Source organism: Artemia franciscana, chromosome 5, assembly GCF_032884065.1.
Source record: "Artemia franciscana chromosome 5, ASM3288406v1, whole genome shotgun sequence".
Lineage (NCBI taxonomy): Eukaryota > Metazoa > Arthropoda > Branchiopoda > Anostraca > Artemiidae > Artemia > Artemia franciscana.
Window position 1 is genome coordinate 49,795,312 of NC_088867.1, and position 14,960 is coordinate 49,810,271.

General features: G+C 36.4%; 1 protein-coding gene across 4 annotated transcripts in view; it reads right to left on the minus strand.

The window, feature by feature from the left end:
- The window catches only part of LOC136027541 (anaphase-promoting complex subunit 1-like), a 255,997-nt gene that overhangs the window by 227,733 nt on the left and 13,304 nt on the right, over positions 1–14,960 (minus strand). For all 4 annotated transcript variants that reach the window (XM_065704890.1, XM_065704889.1, XM_065704892.1 and 1 more), the window contains exons 3-5: positions 10,426–10,514; positions 3,329–3,515; positions 780–936 (exon numbers count right to left, since the gene is read on the minus strand). In XM_065704890.1, coding sequence (XP_065560962.1) covers positions 780–936; positions 3,329–3,515; positions 10,426–10,514 — 433 coding nt within the window. The remainder of the gene's footprint in view (positions 1–779; positions 937–3,328; positions 3,516–10,425; positions 10,515–14,960) is intronic.

Consider the following 14,960-nt stretch of genomic DNA (forward strand, 5'->3'; position numbering starts at 1 on the left):
ATATGATGGGCAGTGCCAAAAAATTATCTTTCTCCACAAGCTTTGTCTTTTTAAAGCAGGTATCAATGGAATCAGGTTGTTCTTTTTATCGGTGATATAGAGATTTCATGACAAGGCCTATATAGGTATCACCGCAGCTGCAGGGAATTTCATATACCCCTGGTGGATCTGAAGTAATCTTATCCTTGCCTTTGTTCGAGAAGGAGGAGATAGTCATTCCAGAAGGAAAAAAAACACCTTAAAAGCCAAGCTTAGCGAGTTTGGAGCTCAAAATCTCAGCAATGCCCTGAATATAAGGTAATTACAACGGGGGTTTATTTTCTTCACTCTTAGGAGCAGTGCTCTTGGCTTTTGTGCTCATCATTCTCCTGGAAATAACCTTATCAATGACTTGTTGGGAGTATCCATTACCTATCAGAACAGCTTTTTTTATTATTTATACTGCAAGGATTTTTGATTCGTCGTTTTTAAGTAAGATAAAATGAAATATATTTTAAAAGGGAAAAAAACAATTTACCTTATTTTAGCCGAGGGACTCCGCTAAAATCCTGTTTGAATGTTAGTACATAATAAGTTTCTCTGGCCCTAAATAAATGAAGATTAACAACAACTTAAATTACCCACGTCCTTAATTTGATCTAAGAGTACGTTACGCGCATATTGTGTTTTCGGGAAAGACCTAAGACAAATTTTATGCGTTCAGAGGGAACCTCAAGGCAGCAAACCACTCTGCATGCCCTAAGTAGTCCAACTGTCGCCATATCACAATCTTTTCTTACCTCCCAGACCCTATGGTGAAAACAGTTCCATCTTTTCCTAAGGCCAAACTATGTTCCTTTCCAGATACAAGCTGTATGACATCTACACCTCTCAAAGTATGTCTTCGGCACGAAGAGTCACGAATATCAATATAGTATATTTCACTTTCATCATAATCTGAAACAAGACCGATTTCGTTATACAAATATGCATATTCACAATCCTTCCATAGTTTTTATACATTCCTGAAAAAGACTTAAAATTAAAACTTAAAACACATATTTAACCTCAGTAGCAATACGAATAAACAAATAAATTTTAATTCCACTTCCCCGATGGCCAAGATATGTTTCATTATTTTCAGTTAGCTGGGGTGGGAAACTTTTCCAAATCAAACTTACTGCCCTGTCATCGCCCATCAGACTTCAATTTATTTAGACCTCTTAAAGACACTACATGCAGAAAACATTTTTGATCCAATAAGGAAAACAAAAATGACACGCAAAAGTGGTTTCGAGGCCAATCTAAATAATTGTATGCCGCAGACACACAAAAGTTAAAACAACGACAGAATAGGTGTACAAATGTTGCCAGGATGTGTTGAAAGCTAGACAAGATTTTGTAATGATTAAGTAAATCGTTTCTGAGCTGAAGCCATTTGTGTCGTTGGTTTCTGAATGACCCTCGTACTTGAACTCAGCCAGCTAGATCGATAAGTTTTATTAGTTTTATTGATTTTCGCATAACTTACTTGGTTTGAAGATATTTTAAGGTTCTTATTTTTACAAAGTTTTTTGTATTTCATTTTCTTGCCCAGAGAAACAGCTGGAAATTGTAGTTTTCGAAAAAAGATATATATATATATATATATATATATATATATATATATATATATATATATATATATATATATATATATATATATATATATATATATATATATATATATATATATATATATATATATATATATATATATATATATATATATATATATATATATATATATATATATATCGTCAGCTCTTACTGAAATCTTTTATTGTGCTTGCGACTGGTTGCCAATAACAATGGAAAAGCAAAAACACATTCCTCAATTTCTGCCATCTAATAAAACTTATGCCTCATAAATAAACCTCCCGAATTAACAAAGCCTAGCTTTATCTACTTCATATTTGGTATACCCCCCCCCCCTAATGATTTACATGTAAAAATCTGTTATATCACAATTATCTTTATGGCGAAGACAAAAAAGAAAATACACGATAATTCGCCAATCAAAATCAAGAGTATTTCCAGACTGACTTCCTCCCATTCTCCTAGCCTATTCATCATTCTCCATTTCAAATACTTAGGTCAAGATTATATTTTTAGAAGAATTCTCACTGACACACTAAAATTCCTCCAAACCTCCAACACTCTCCATCTTTCACGAATAGTATTACCAACACCTGTCAGATTAACGTCCACTAAATGGCGCTGAACAACAAAATTGTGCAGCAGCACTGCTAACCTTCAGCACTCATTAATGCTCAGACTTATTACCTGAATAGATATAAATAACAACGAAGACCACACCACATTTTCTGGAGACATTGATTAAAAAACAACCAGGGAATGTTTTAACTGTGTCACCATCAATAAAATAACGACGAACAAAAAGGAAATAATTTGACAGCACCTTGAGTTAATTACTTCACAAAAGCTCACCTTTCCTCTATGTTGAAAAGCTTCGAAATTTTGAACTAAAAATGCTTTTTATCCTTTCCTTATATTTACTGCCTGAATATATAATATAGAAAAACCCCTGCGACACTAGAGCAGTCAAATGCCTTTTATACGTCTAACAGTAACTGTAGCGACAATTGAAATAATCAATCGCTTTAGTGGCAATCTAATATCTTAGTGGCCATAAATTTGGTAATAACATAAAATAAAAAATGTCGTCATAAAAGTAGAGAAAAGTAACGGTAATCAATCAATGATAACGGTAATCAATCAATGATAATAGGGAAGCAGTCTAAACACAGTTTTGCCTCAGATGCTTCCAACACCAGTAAAGAAACCTTAGCTGGGGGCATGGAAGAAAAAGCATAAGTAATTCGTGAAAGCAGATGATGTCTCTAAGCTGATATAAATTAATTCGTCTACGGAAAGGCTACATCACTGGCTCAGCAAGGCCAGCGTCATGGTGTTTTTTTTCTTTCACGTTTTCATGTGCCGTTAGATCCCATATCCAGAGGGAAAAAATTAAAAAAAATATTCGACTTAAATATAATTCACCCTGTTACTGCCACATAAAGAATCGAAATAGTCTCTTATTTCCCTCAAATGAAATAAATAAAGCTCCCATTGTTAAAGCTATTAGTCATTAGGTATACCAGAAAATAGTAATGCACATATCCCTTGTTCTAATCAAACAAGCATAATTGTTTATCTTAGGTAGAAAGAAACTGACAAAACATAGACGAAAAAAAAATAGGGAGAGAAAAAACCAGATCTGTCGCAGAGACAGCAGACCAAAATTATATTCTGGTTATTAAATTAGATCAGTGGAACCAAAACTCACTCTTCCTTACAGCTCCAACAGAATCTTCACCTGCGGAGATCTCAGTAAAAGAGTCGGTCAACGGCTTTTCAGTTAAGAAAGTGCAGCTTTCAGTTGAGAAATAGTGACACAATTTCTGTTTAACTATTATGCGTACTAAGCAGTAATCCAACGATATATAATATATCACACCATTTCTTAGTACTGTCTACATGAAAGAAAAAACGATTAGTAGCTATGTATATAACCGCAAATAACACCAGTGAAAAATTGAAAGGATAACAGACTTATAGACATATAAAAGGGGGTTAGAAAAGAAGATTAAAAACTGTCATATGCGTATACAGGTGTAGACAGTCCAGATTTTAAAGTGGAACACAGGGCAGTGGCTTTCACTAATGGGGAAAGGGGGTCTAAAATCAGCAAAATAAACACACAATTTCACAAAACTTTAATGGGGCTTTAGAATGATACTTGGGGCCTTCCTATGTATATGTCTGCAGAAGCAATATTTCATTAGTGAGTGCTGCCAGAAAAAGTACATTTCAAAAATTCTAGTGAGCAATCCCAAGCACAAGCAGAACAAGCCAAGCTCAGACCTTTGAATTTAGCAAAAATTTTAAAAGCGTGTTCGAGGCAAAAAAGAACTAAGTCCCGACTAAGGACGAAAACAAGCTATTCCATTAAAAAACTTAAGCTGCAATCCGATATTTTATTTCTTTAGCAAAAAAAAAAACAAAAGAAAAGAAAAAACATAGTAACATTCCTACATTTAACGTGTCCATTAAAGACGAAAAGACATAATTTTAAAAACAGTCTCAAAAAACTTTATATCAAAGGGAAGCTAAGATTCAAATTAAAGCCTAAAACGAGCAGAAATAAAGTCACAGAAATAGAGCGCATTTATGAAGCCTAAAGCAAGTAGAAGAAACTACTAAATTATCACAAATATGAGCGGAGTTATCGTTCCCACCCAAATCCCCCTAAAGACACGACCATCCTTTGCGATTTACTGAAAACAAAAACATTTACTGAAAAGAAAAACAACATTTTCGAATCAATACATTTACGACAGTCAATTTAATTTTACTATTTTCAAAAAACAGTACAACTTTTTTTGTTTTATTTCGAAACATAAGAAACTGACATTAATTAAAACTTGCGTCCATCTACAACTTGATACCCTCCTCAAAAATTACCGTCCAAAGTTATTAGCCTAATGGAGGTTATCTTGAAGAAATCTGTACCACAAAATCGAACATGTCAAAATACCACAGTTCCAAGATCATATCTCTAATAAAACAAAGGTTTGCATTTTTCTTGACAAAAATGGCTAAGGATGCGTGTCTGTTAGATTATTTATTTCTTAGGGGCGTTGTATCACAGGCAGCACAATTGCGCTATGTAAAGAGCGATGTGAGCAATATGTTTTTTTTTTGTTTTAGACCAGGCCACTTCGTATAGGAGGAATTGTCGTAGACACTTCGAAAAGGCTCGTTCAATTGTAAATTGAAAGTGCTAGTGCCCTTTTCAATAAGGAAGTGATTGGAAGGAAACTAGCCCCACCCCCTCGCCCATCTTTTCCCCAGACGCATCCAATCAAATTTTGAGTTAGCCATTTTGTTCAGCGTAGTTGAAAGGTTCGGAAATTATGTCTTTGGGGGTGACATCCTCCTAGAGCCCTCAGGGCTAGGGTTATAAGTTATGCCATGGAGGCATAAAAGACTATTATAGAAAGGGTGGTCTCATAAGCTTCGGAGAGGGGTTCATTGGACTGGAAATTAGAAGTTCTAGAGCCATTTTAAAGAGTAAAAGTGATCGGAGGGGAGCTAAGTCAAGGTGTCAAAGTCATACGTCGTATTTTTCCCAAAAGCAACTGATAGAAATTTTGAAATAGTCATTCGTAAAAAAAGAAATTAGCTGGAAGATCACAAAACAAGATTTTTGGGGTTGACATAACCCGTAGAGTTTGGGGGCAAGGGTTGTAAGTTATGCTCCGGACTTACAAAGTTTTATGGAAGGAGTGGCCGTGTGAACTTTAGAGGAGGCTCATTTGATTGAAAATATGTAGTTCTAGTTTCCTTTTAAAAGTCAAAAGTGATTGAGGGCAACTAGACCCCTCCCCTGACATCCTCTTTTCTCAAACGCACCAGATCAAAGTCGTGAGACAGCTATTTTGTTCGCAATAGTCCAAAGAGCATATAACAATATCTTCAGGGAGAACACGACCCCCCCCCAGAGCCCAGGGACAAGAGTTGTAAGTTCTGCCTCGGGGTATATAAAGTTTTCATGGAATGGGTGGTCGTACAAACTTCAGATAGGAGGGAGCTTATTCGATTAGAAGTTGGAAGTTCTAATACCCTTTTTAAGGGTCAAACGTAAATGAAAAGCAAGCATCGCCTTCATTGCCCAAAACAAATCTGATCAAAATTTTAGGAGGGCTATTTCGTTCAGAATTGTTGAAAGATCCAGTAAATATGTCTTTGGGGATGAGAACCTCCCTATAGTCCTCAGAGCAAAGGAAATCTAGGCAATTCATTCATTGTTTACATATAGTATAAGTTATTGAGGAAAATATGTATTGAGGAAAATATGGAAAATATTGAACTTTACTGTCGAAAAAAACGAAGGGCATTCAGCTGAGCCTTTTAGAGATTGTTCGGGGCGGTGTTGAACTAAATCAAAACAAATTATGTGTTTGCGGATTATCAAAAGGGCGTAACTCAGGAATAACTGGGTAAATTAATTTGGAACTTTCAGGAAGTAATAAGGGAGATCATTAAAGAGCAATACTTGCATGCTACCACTACTACTAAAACTACCACCACTACAACTACCACACTACTCCATTTCCAACATTGAACAGAAATTTGAACAAAATCAAAAGCCACTACATTCATGTACATAGTAAAAACCGCGTGTCTCAAGAATTGATTTGGGTATTAAGATGGAGCTTTCAGAGAATGCTAAAAGGGGAAGTTCGCCTTACAAAGAGGCGACATGTGTACGCTACTACTAATACTACTATCACTGATACATTTACTACTACTTCTATTGCAATTATGTGTAAGGCTACGAGTACTGAAATGAAAGTTTTAAGAAGTGTATGAGCATAAAGGTTATCAAAAGGACACATCAGCAATGTCATAGCAATGGCTAATTATATTAAGTCGACACTTCCAAGACATGCTGAGAGGGATATTCTACAGACCAAAAGGCAATAAGTTAATACTTCTGCTGCTACTAGTGTTACCGCTATTACTTTTAATACCAATACCAGTACTACCAATACTACTACTGTGACTACTATTACAACTATGCCTAAAGGTAAAATTTGAGAAGTAAAATTTTCAAGGAATTTTGAGAGAGGAAGATGAAGCTTTTAAAAATGTTGAACTAAATCAAAACAAAATATGAGAATTTGGAATTTCAAAAAGGAGACAAAGCAATATCTCAAGAACAGCTTGCATTATTAAGTTAGACCTTTAAGGGTATGTTGTGATGAATTTTGAACTAACCAGAAGGCACTAAGTGTAGACAATTAATGCTACAACTATAGTAGCTGAAACTAATGACGCTAAAGGTGTTAAGGTGAAACCTTTAGGGAATGTTTAAGGGAGTACAAAAAAAAATATTTGCATGCAGGTTTTCAAAAGGGCATATCAGCAATATAACAGGCAGTGTCGTTCTATAATAGTTAGAAATATTATTGAAACTTTTAAAGGAGCTAATTCAATTCAAAATTAAAAGTTATAGTGCCCTTTTTAAGAGTAGGGAGAAATTAGAGGGCAAACAGCCCTCCTCCTAAGCCCATTCATTTTCCAAGCACATCCAGTCAAAAATTTGGAGACAGCCATTTTGTTCAACATAGTAAAACGGTCCAGCAACTATGTATCTAATGATATTGGTAAGTCAACGCCAAAAATTATATAACTGGCCCACTATGCTTTAAAACTAAATGTTTTTTTTAACTAAATCAAAAGGCACTGTGTGTATGGTTGCCAATAAGAAACCTCAAGGAATATATCGAGAACGACTGGAGATATTAAGCTGAAACTAAATTGGCTACTACTCTTATTACTTCTGCTCTTACAATTTAAATAAATCATAAGAGTAAACGTGGATCCAGGTTCTCAAAGAGTATATATAGAGTAAATTAGGAATGACAACAAGTTTCATTTTTCAGGTCAACCTGAGAAGGTGTAAAATTCAATTAAACAATACTATTTGTGTCAGGATTTCAACTCGGTATGCTGGTTCCGCCTTTTCAAAGACGAAAATGCAAACAGCATGACCGAACTCTTCTATGAGAAAACGACTCAAGAGTACGAACGATTCTTCCCTGAGAAGCGAGTTACAATTAAGCCACAGAGCAAATCATGGGTTAACCCGAACATAAAAGCTGCAATGAGAGAGCGAGACATGCTTTACAAGACAAAGCCCCACTGTGATGAATATAAACGGAAGAGAAATATAGTAGTGAGACTACTAAAGCAAGCTAGGCGTCTGTATGGACACCAAATATTCGCTAGGTTGTCAGCCAGTGATCCAAGGAAGTTCCACACAACTGTACGGAAGTTAATGGGACAGCAGAAGTCAAAATCCATTCTGAGGGACGAGCACGGAAAGAATTTAACCGCAGAAATAATTAATGCCCACTTCTCAAATATTTGCCGCCAACAGCCTCCCCTCAATACTTTACCACAGAATGGTCCGATTGGAACCATTCCTGTCATCACAGTTTCCCAGGTCCAAGAAAAACTCGAACACCTAGATATTAGGAAAGCCTCTTACCCCGGCGAAATTCCTATAAGGCTGATACACGCATGCTCCTCCTTCCTGGCCACGCCATTGGCTATGATGTATAACCAGTGTCTACTGGAAGGCGTTTTTCCAGATAAGTTTAAAAAGGCATTTATCACACCTATTCCGAAGAAAACATCACCGACCTCACCGTCAGACCTTAGGCCACCGTTAGGCTGATTTCGAAGACGCCCATCATCTCGAAAGTCTTTGAAGACTTTATTCTACAGTGGCTACTAGCAGAAGAAGAACATAAAATCGATCCTATGCAGTTCGGTTTTCGTCGAGGGCACAGCACAACACATTATCTGGTCAGATTACTTCATGATCTACTAGAGCACCTAGAAATTTCGGAGGCCCTCGCTGATATAATAACTTCTGATTTCGTGAAAGCTTTCGATCTCCTTGACCACGAGACTGTTGTCAATGAAGCCCGTGCCCTGGAGGTCTCGCAGTTTCTGTTGTGCATCATCGCAAGTTTCCTTTCTGGTCGTCAACAGTGCGTACAACTTGAAAACGGGGAAGTATCCAACTTCCAAGACATCACACGTGGAGCAGCCCAAGGAGCTAGGTCCCATCTTATTTGTCATTGTAATCAACCGACTGATGAGACAACATAAACAAAGGTACAAGTTCGCAGATGACTGTTCAATAAGTCTACTACGATTCCTTTCACAAACACAAGACCAACTCGAGCCCCTGGTTGCAGAGCTTCGGGATCAAGCTGATCAAGTGAAGCTCCAGCCAAGTCTCGAGAAAAGCTGTGTGTTGCGTGTCAACTTCCTAAAGAAGAGCATTGACGAACCTGTACCTCTCCAAACAAAGAAATAAGTCAAAATACTCGGCATCACCCTAAGTGACGATCTTAGTTTTTGAGATCACATCAACTAGATCACAGCAAAAGCAGCTGGTCTTCTAAAATCCTTTGCAAATCTCAAAAGGTTTGGAATGACAGAACAACTCCTTCTTTCGTGCTACATAAACTTATGTAATGCCCATAGTCATGTACGACTGTCCAGTCTGGCACCCATCGCTCACAGAGAAAGACAGAAGTCAGCTTGAAACAATTCAGACAAGAGCGTGCAATATAATTCTTGGATCAAATTACAAAAACTACGAAGAAAGCTTGAGCGAACTCAGGCTCCCAACCCTGGATGAAAAGAGGCACGAAACGCTGATGAAGTTCGGAGCTGACATCCCGAAGTCCCCAACGCACCGAGATATCCTGCCTCAGTTTACTTCAGTGACTCACGCACACAAGACGAGGGTGGCAAATTTTAAAGAGGGAAAAGAACTGTTAGAATGCCCGCCTACACACTCAAAGACAAGATTTTTAAACTCCTTCGTTCCCTACTACGTGAAGCACTACAACGACAATATCCTCAAATCGAAGTGATAGCTCATCATGTGTGTTCTTTATGTTGCGTCTTTTTGCGTTTTTCTATTTTCTTTTTTTACGATACCCATGTTATTGCATTGTGATAAAGGGAAAGAATAAAGATTATTATTATTATTATTATTGAAAAGTTTTTCCAACATACAAATAGCAAGCAAAACTATGGATTCTTAAAGAAAAACGAAAAGATATAATTTTTTTCATGAAAAAGAATATGTCAATTAATTGATACCCCATTTTTCATAAATTGGCAAATTTTCTAAGGCTCGTAAGTTTTAATGGGTAATATTATATTATATATTTCAAATCAGCATAAAAATTCGACTCTTGTGATGTATCTGTTGTTATCAAAACTGTTTTTGAAATTTCAGTTACTTTCGAGTCGAGTCGCTCCTTACTTTGCAGTTCGTTACCACAAATTGTTTGACACGTCGACTATGAAAGCAGTCGTGGTAATTTCTGTTCATTAAAAGTTTGGCTTTGTCGTTGGGATGACTTATGTTCATTGTGAGCTTTAATTCTTATATCGAGAGAAAGATTAGAATTTTGCTCCTTTAAATTTGCAGTATTGCACTTCACTTTTTCGTTGGAAAACTTCGGTATTTTGTGTTTAGCAGCTTGATAAAGACAACATTCAAGGAACGAAGAGAAAAAGCAAAGAAAGCTTTTATTTTTATATTTAACTAAGGAATTTAACAGTTTTAAATTTTAAGCATCAACCTATGGTTTATATGGTATATTATAAAAATAAAACCTCACCAAAGTATCATTTTCATTCACAGTTGAACTGTTGAGCACCTCAACTATTAGAATTTAAATTCTGTTGAATATACGACAATGATCGAGGTAACTCGATCTAACTAATTTACCTTAGGTAAAAATCTGGGTGGAAAGATGCAAGAAAGAGCTCGATAGTTACCTTTTCGAAATTGAAATCGCTGGGAGGAGTTACAATTTCAGGTGTAACCTGACCATCAATAAATGTAGAATAGACCAGTTCATTTGTATCTAAAATTTGAATAAGTAGAATTAGAATTACACTTACAATGATTAACATAGGAACTTGATAAGGCTTTGCACCGAATATTATTTGACAAGGAATTTTAGAATGTTAAGGGTATTGGTCGAAAAACATCAGAAATCTTAAAATAAATGTTCCTGCTGTTTGACAACAAGCAATTGCATCCTCATTACATTGGACTTCACAGTCATACATGTCAGAGGCAACTAAGCTTAACATTAGTAGGAGTAAGGAGCATTTACTGGAAGCGTAACTATGATTAGCCAACAGAGAGGGGCTTGTGAGAATTTGCTTTTCTCTTTTAATTCTAAGGAACACAGAGGTTAAAAACTTATATTCATGATCTCAAATGATTGTCCTAGCCTCCTATCCCTGTTTGCACGGTTCTATGTGCACGAACCATGTCGTTACTTAAGGGGCACAAGCAAGAACCAGTGGTTTATACAAGAGTCAAGGGATTTTCGGCCAACGTAATTGTTGTAATATTACAACTACTACTGTTAATGACTCATCACAGATTTTTAGCAAATCACGGCAAACACCACTGCAATAGTTCCTCTTTCCCCTAACTCTGTTTGGAGCTTCTCTCTTTGCTCCTTACGTGAAGTCCCAGGTTCTTTTAAATCTTTTCTTATGATCTATTCCAGTCACACTAAAAGCGTAACTTTTAGTGGTCAGTTAGCTTTTCTATCCTTCTTGAACTTGATTTTGTTACAGCTATAGACAGCAAAATCTGACCACATTTTTTATTCAGCTTTTTCCTCTAAAAAAGATCCAGCATGTCTTACCTTCTCGAAGCACTCACACTTCAAAACCATGCTTAGCAACTGTCTTTACCACTAGTTCTGTTGCTGCAATATATTATTTGTTTACAAAATAAAAACATCATGATAAATAAAAGATAAAGAAAATAAAAACGAATAAAAGCACCATTTTGAATTTTAGGAACGACAAAAACCGTAAATACAAAATGCAGCTTACCTATACAAAGGGGATGAAGGGAGATCTTCACTATGTGGATCTTTACTCTATCTCAGGAAAAATTGCGCAGGAAATATATTTTGATTGAAATATAAATGCTTAGATCTCAAACCTTACTTTTTTAGTCATTGGACTTTCCTTTCCTTAAAAAAAAAAGATATGCTGGTCCCTCTCGTCTATGATAATAATAACAGTCATAAACTTATAACCACCTACAAATACAAAAAAAAAGAGGAGGAAAGGCTTATAGTCGCGGGAAAATACCAGGAAAAAGCTCGGACTTCAAAATAGCAGAATTGGAGAGTCCCTATGTAGCAAAGCCAGCTTTTTTTGTTATATATGGAACACTAAAACAGATTGCAATTTTTTTTTATTTTTATCACAGTAGAAATTACATTGAAAACCTTAAATACCAAAAATAAACTGCACAGAGCACCCAGATTTCCTTTAGAGAAAACTTACAAACCAAACGAAAATAACACAGTATCATTGCTGCAGGGATAATATAGTTTTATCAACTCTTTACTGTTGTATTTATACCAGTTAGTAAATAATTCTGAAAACCGAATCTGAAGTTTAAGCTTAGCCTCAGAAACCATAGAGGAAAGAAATGACAGTGAATTATTTCTGATCAGGATTCCCAACCACCCAACCCCAGCCTCAGAAAAAGGAAAAAATGACAGAAAAAAGTTACAGTAATAAAACAGGAAAGTAATTGACAGTATAATCAAGATTCCCAACCACTCAACCCCAGCCTCAGAATTCTCAAAAACAGGAAAAAAATGACAGTAAATTATTTCTCTTCCCAATCCCAGCCTCAAATACAGGAAAAAATGACAGTAAAATATTTCTAATCATGATCTCCAACCACTTGACAGATTCAACCAAAGATGCAGCAAAATTAAATATGTACTAGCACTGGAAGTCAGGGCCACATAATCCCACAGTTTGTCAGCTGAAATCGAGTATCAGCTGAAATTTTCCAAGTATTTCCTAACTTAATTTAAAAAGATTTATGATTCTCCTTAAAAAACAACGGTCAAATCACGAATTTATGGGATGGTCTATAGCAAAATGCTGGATTGCAATAGCAACAAAAGCGTTGTCCAGGATCAAAATACATGGTTTTCACAGCTGTTAGATTTGTTATAAGAGTTACTAAGTCGACTGGTGAAATACAGACTACTTCAAGATGTCTTAATGTATGGATTCAGAAAATAAATAGATTGATAATAAAATATGTGATTATTTCCAATTAAAAATATTATACCAGTATTCATGAATGAATTACTATTCATAAATAATTTCTCTTTGGGAGAACCATAATACAAGACAACAATTCAAGCATCAGTGACTGCATCAAAAAACACTGGTGATACTTTTTGTTCATTTTGTTACTTTTTGCTAAGACTTAATTTTGGAATTGAAATTGAAATAAACCAAATATATCCCAAGTTACTATTTCCCTAGTTGGGATAGCTCTGTGCCATGGTGTGTTGATTAAATCACAAGGGGATCCTCTTGGGATCCCTGACGCCTGAACGCTCGTTTTGCTGTGCATTTTTGGCCTTTGGCTTGCTTTGACTGTTAATATGCTTTCTGCCAATTTTTCTAGATTCCTCTGCTTTCAAACCTCTGGCGAAACTGAATAGTGAAACTCTGGTGAAAGCGTGATTGAAGTTGCAGAACATGCACACTTTCTTGGAGTTGCATTTGACCAAAATCTGACATGGAACTATCAGTTTTGACACTGATCTGGATAAGCTTATTTGCATTTTCAAACAAAGACAAAACTTCATTAATGCTCTTTACCTTGAAAGAAGAGGAGCCGCCAAAGCCTTTGCTTCAACTATTGTCAAGTCAGTGGTGACATCCAAGATAGACTATAGATCAGTTTATTGTCAATAAACTGGTAAACAGGCTTATCAGGCAGATAAGCCTGGAAAAAGTCCTTGGAGCAGTGATCGTTCTAAGTGCTGACGACATTGCTGTTGCAGTTACGGGTAGAGACCTTTTATGTTTACAGACAGCCACCCAAAAAGCTATTGATATGCTGTCAATTTGGGCAAATAGTAATAATGGAGGTGTGTTAGTGTGTTTAATATGGCCGTGAGTCAGTTAGTGTGTTTTTCCACAAAATGAATAACCTGGCTGCTTTCACACCTCTGGTCAAACTGAATGGAAACGTGGTTGTAGTTGCAGAGCATGCACACTCTCTGGGAGTTGTATTTGACCAAAAACTGACCAGGAAACCCCATCTGGATGAGCTTATTTGCAGATTCAAGCAAGACAAAACTTCATTAATGCTCTCTGCCTTGGAAGAACAAAAGCCACCAAAGCCTCTCCTTCAACTATTGTCAAGTCTGTGGTGGTATTCAATATAGACTATGGATCATTTATACACGGATCTGCTAAGACATGACTCCTTGAGAAATTTGACACTACTCTCCATGAAATCTTACGAAAAGCAATTGGTTGCCCAAAATCAACTTCTATTGCAGGTATGTACTGTGAAATGCGGATCAGGTCTCTTTACTCCGGAAGAAGATATCTCCTTGAAAGATATTTTGAAAAGAAGATAAAACCCAAGAACCACATTATCTACAAAGGAATCATTAAACACCACAACCCTGATGTCCGCTTGAAGCCAAAAGAGAAGCCCTCTTTCCAGAGATTCTTTTGCCTTCCTGGCATGGAAGAATTCATGGGGAATGACTGGCTGACTGTTAATTTGGATGATGATTCTTCTAGGGTCTCCAAAGGAATTGAAAATTGATTATTCCTAATATCAGCGTTGCAAAACGGATGGCCTTCTTCAAGCACTAATGAACATTATCTTCCTAGGAAAGTTGGCATAACATCAGGACTGCACCCAAGTTTATGTATATAGCTCAAAGATGGAAAAAATTCAGTTGTGCAGTAGTTATACCCTCCTAGAACCCGAGCCCGTCTCTTTCCTACCGTTTACCCCCTAATCAGACAGTTTTCTCTTCAAAAATTTCTTATTATTGCTTATTAGCTTATGATTCTATTATATATTCACATTCAGCTCTGGATTACCTTTCACACCAGCAACATCAAGCAAGAGATGTTGCCATTGAGATTGAAAATTTGGTTACACAACTAGCAAGAAGGGATATATCAGTTATATCATTATGGGTCCCAACACACTGTGTTATAACAGGGAATGGGAACAGAGCATGTTTCAAACGAACCTCTCAACTGGGTCTGATTACTTACAATCCTATTACTGGTCCTGAATTCCTGTCTTCAATCAGTTCAAAAATTTTGGAGGAAGAAAAAGCTTGGCTCCATTCTTCTCATGCCCAGCTCCTAGATCTCTATGATTACAAGATTACAAATGTACCTGCCATCTCTTACCCTTTCAAATTGCCTTTTCCATCTTAAATGTGGCCATGCAAAGACATTCCAATGGAAAATGGCTCCATCCT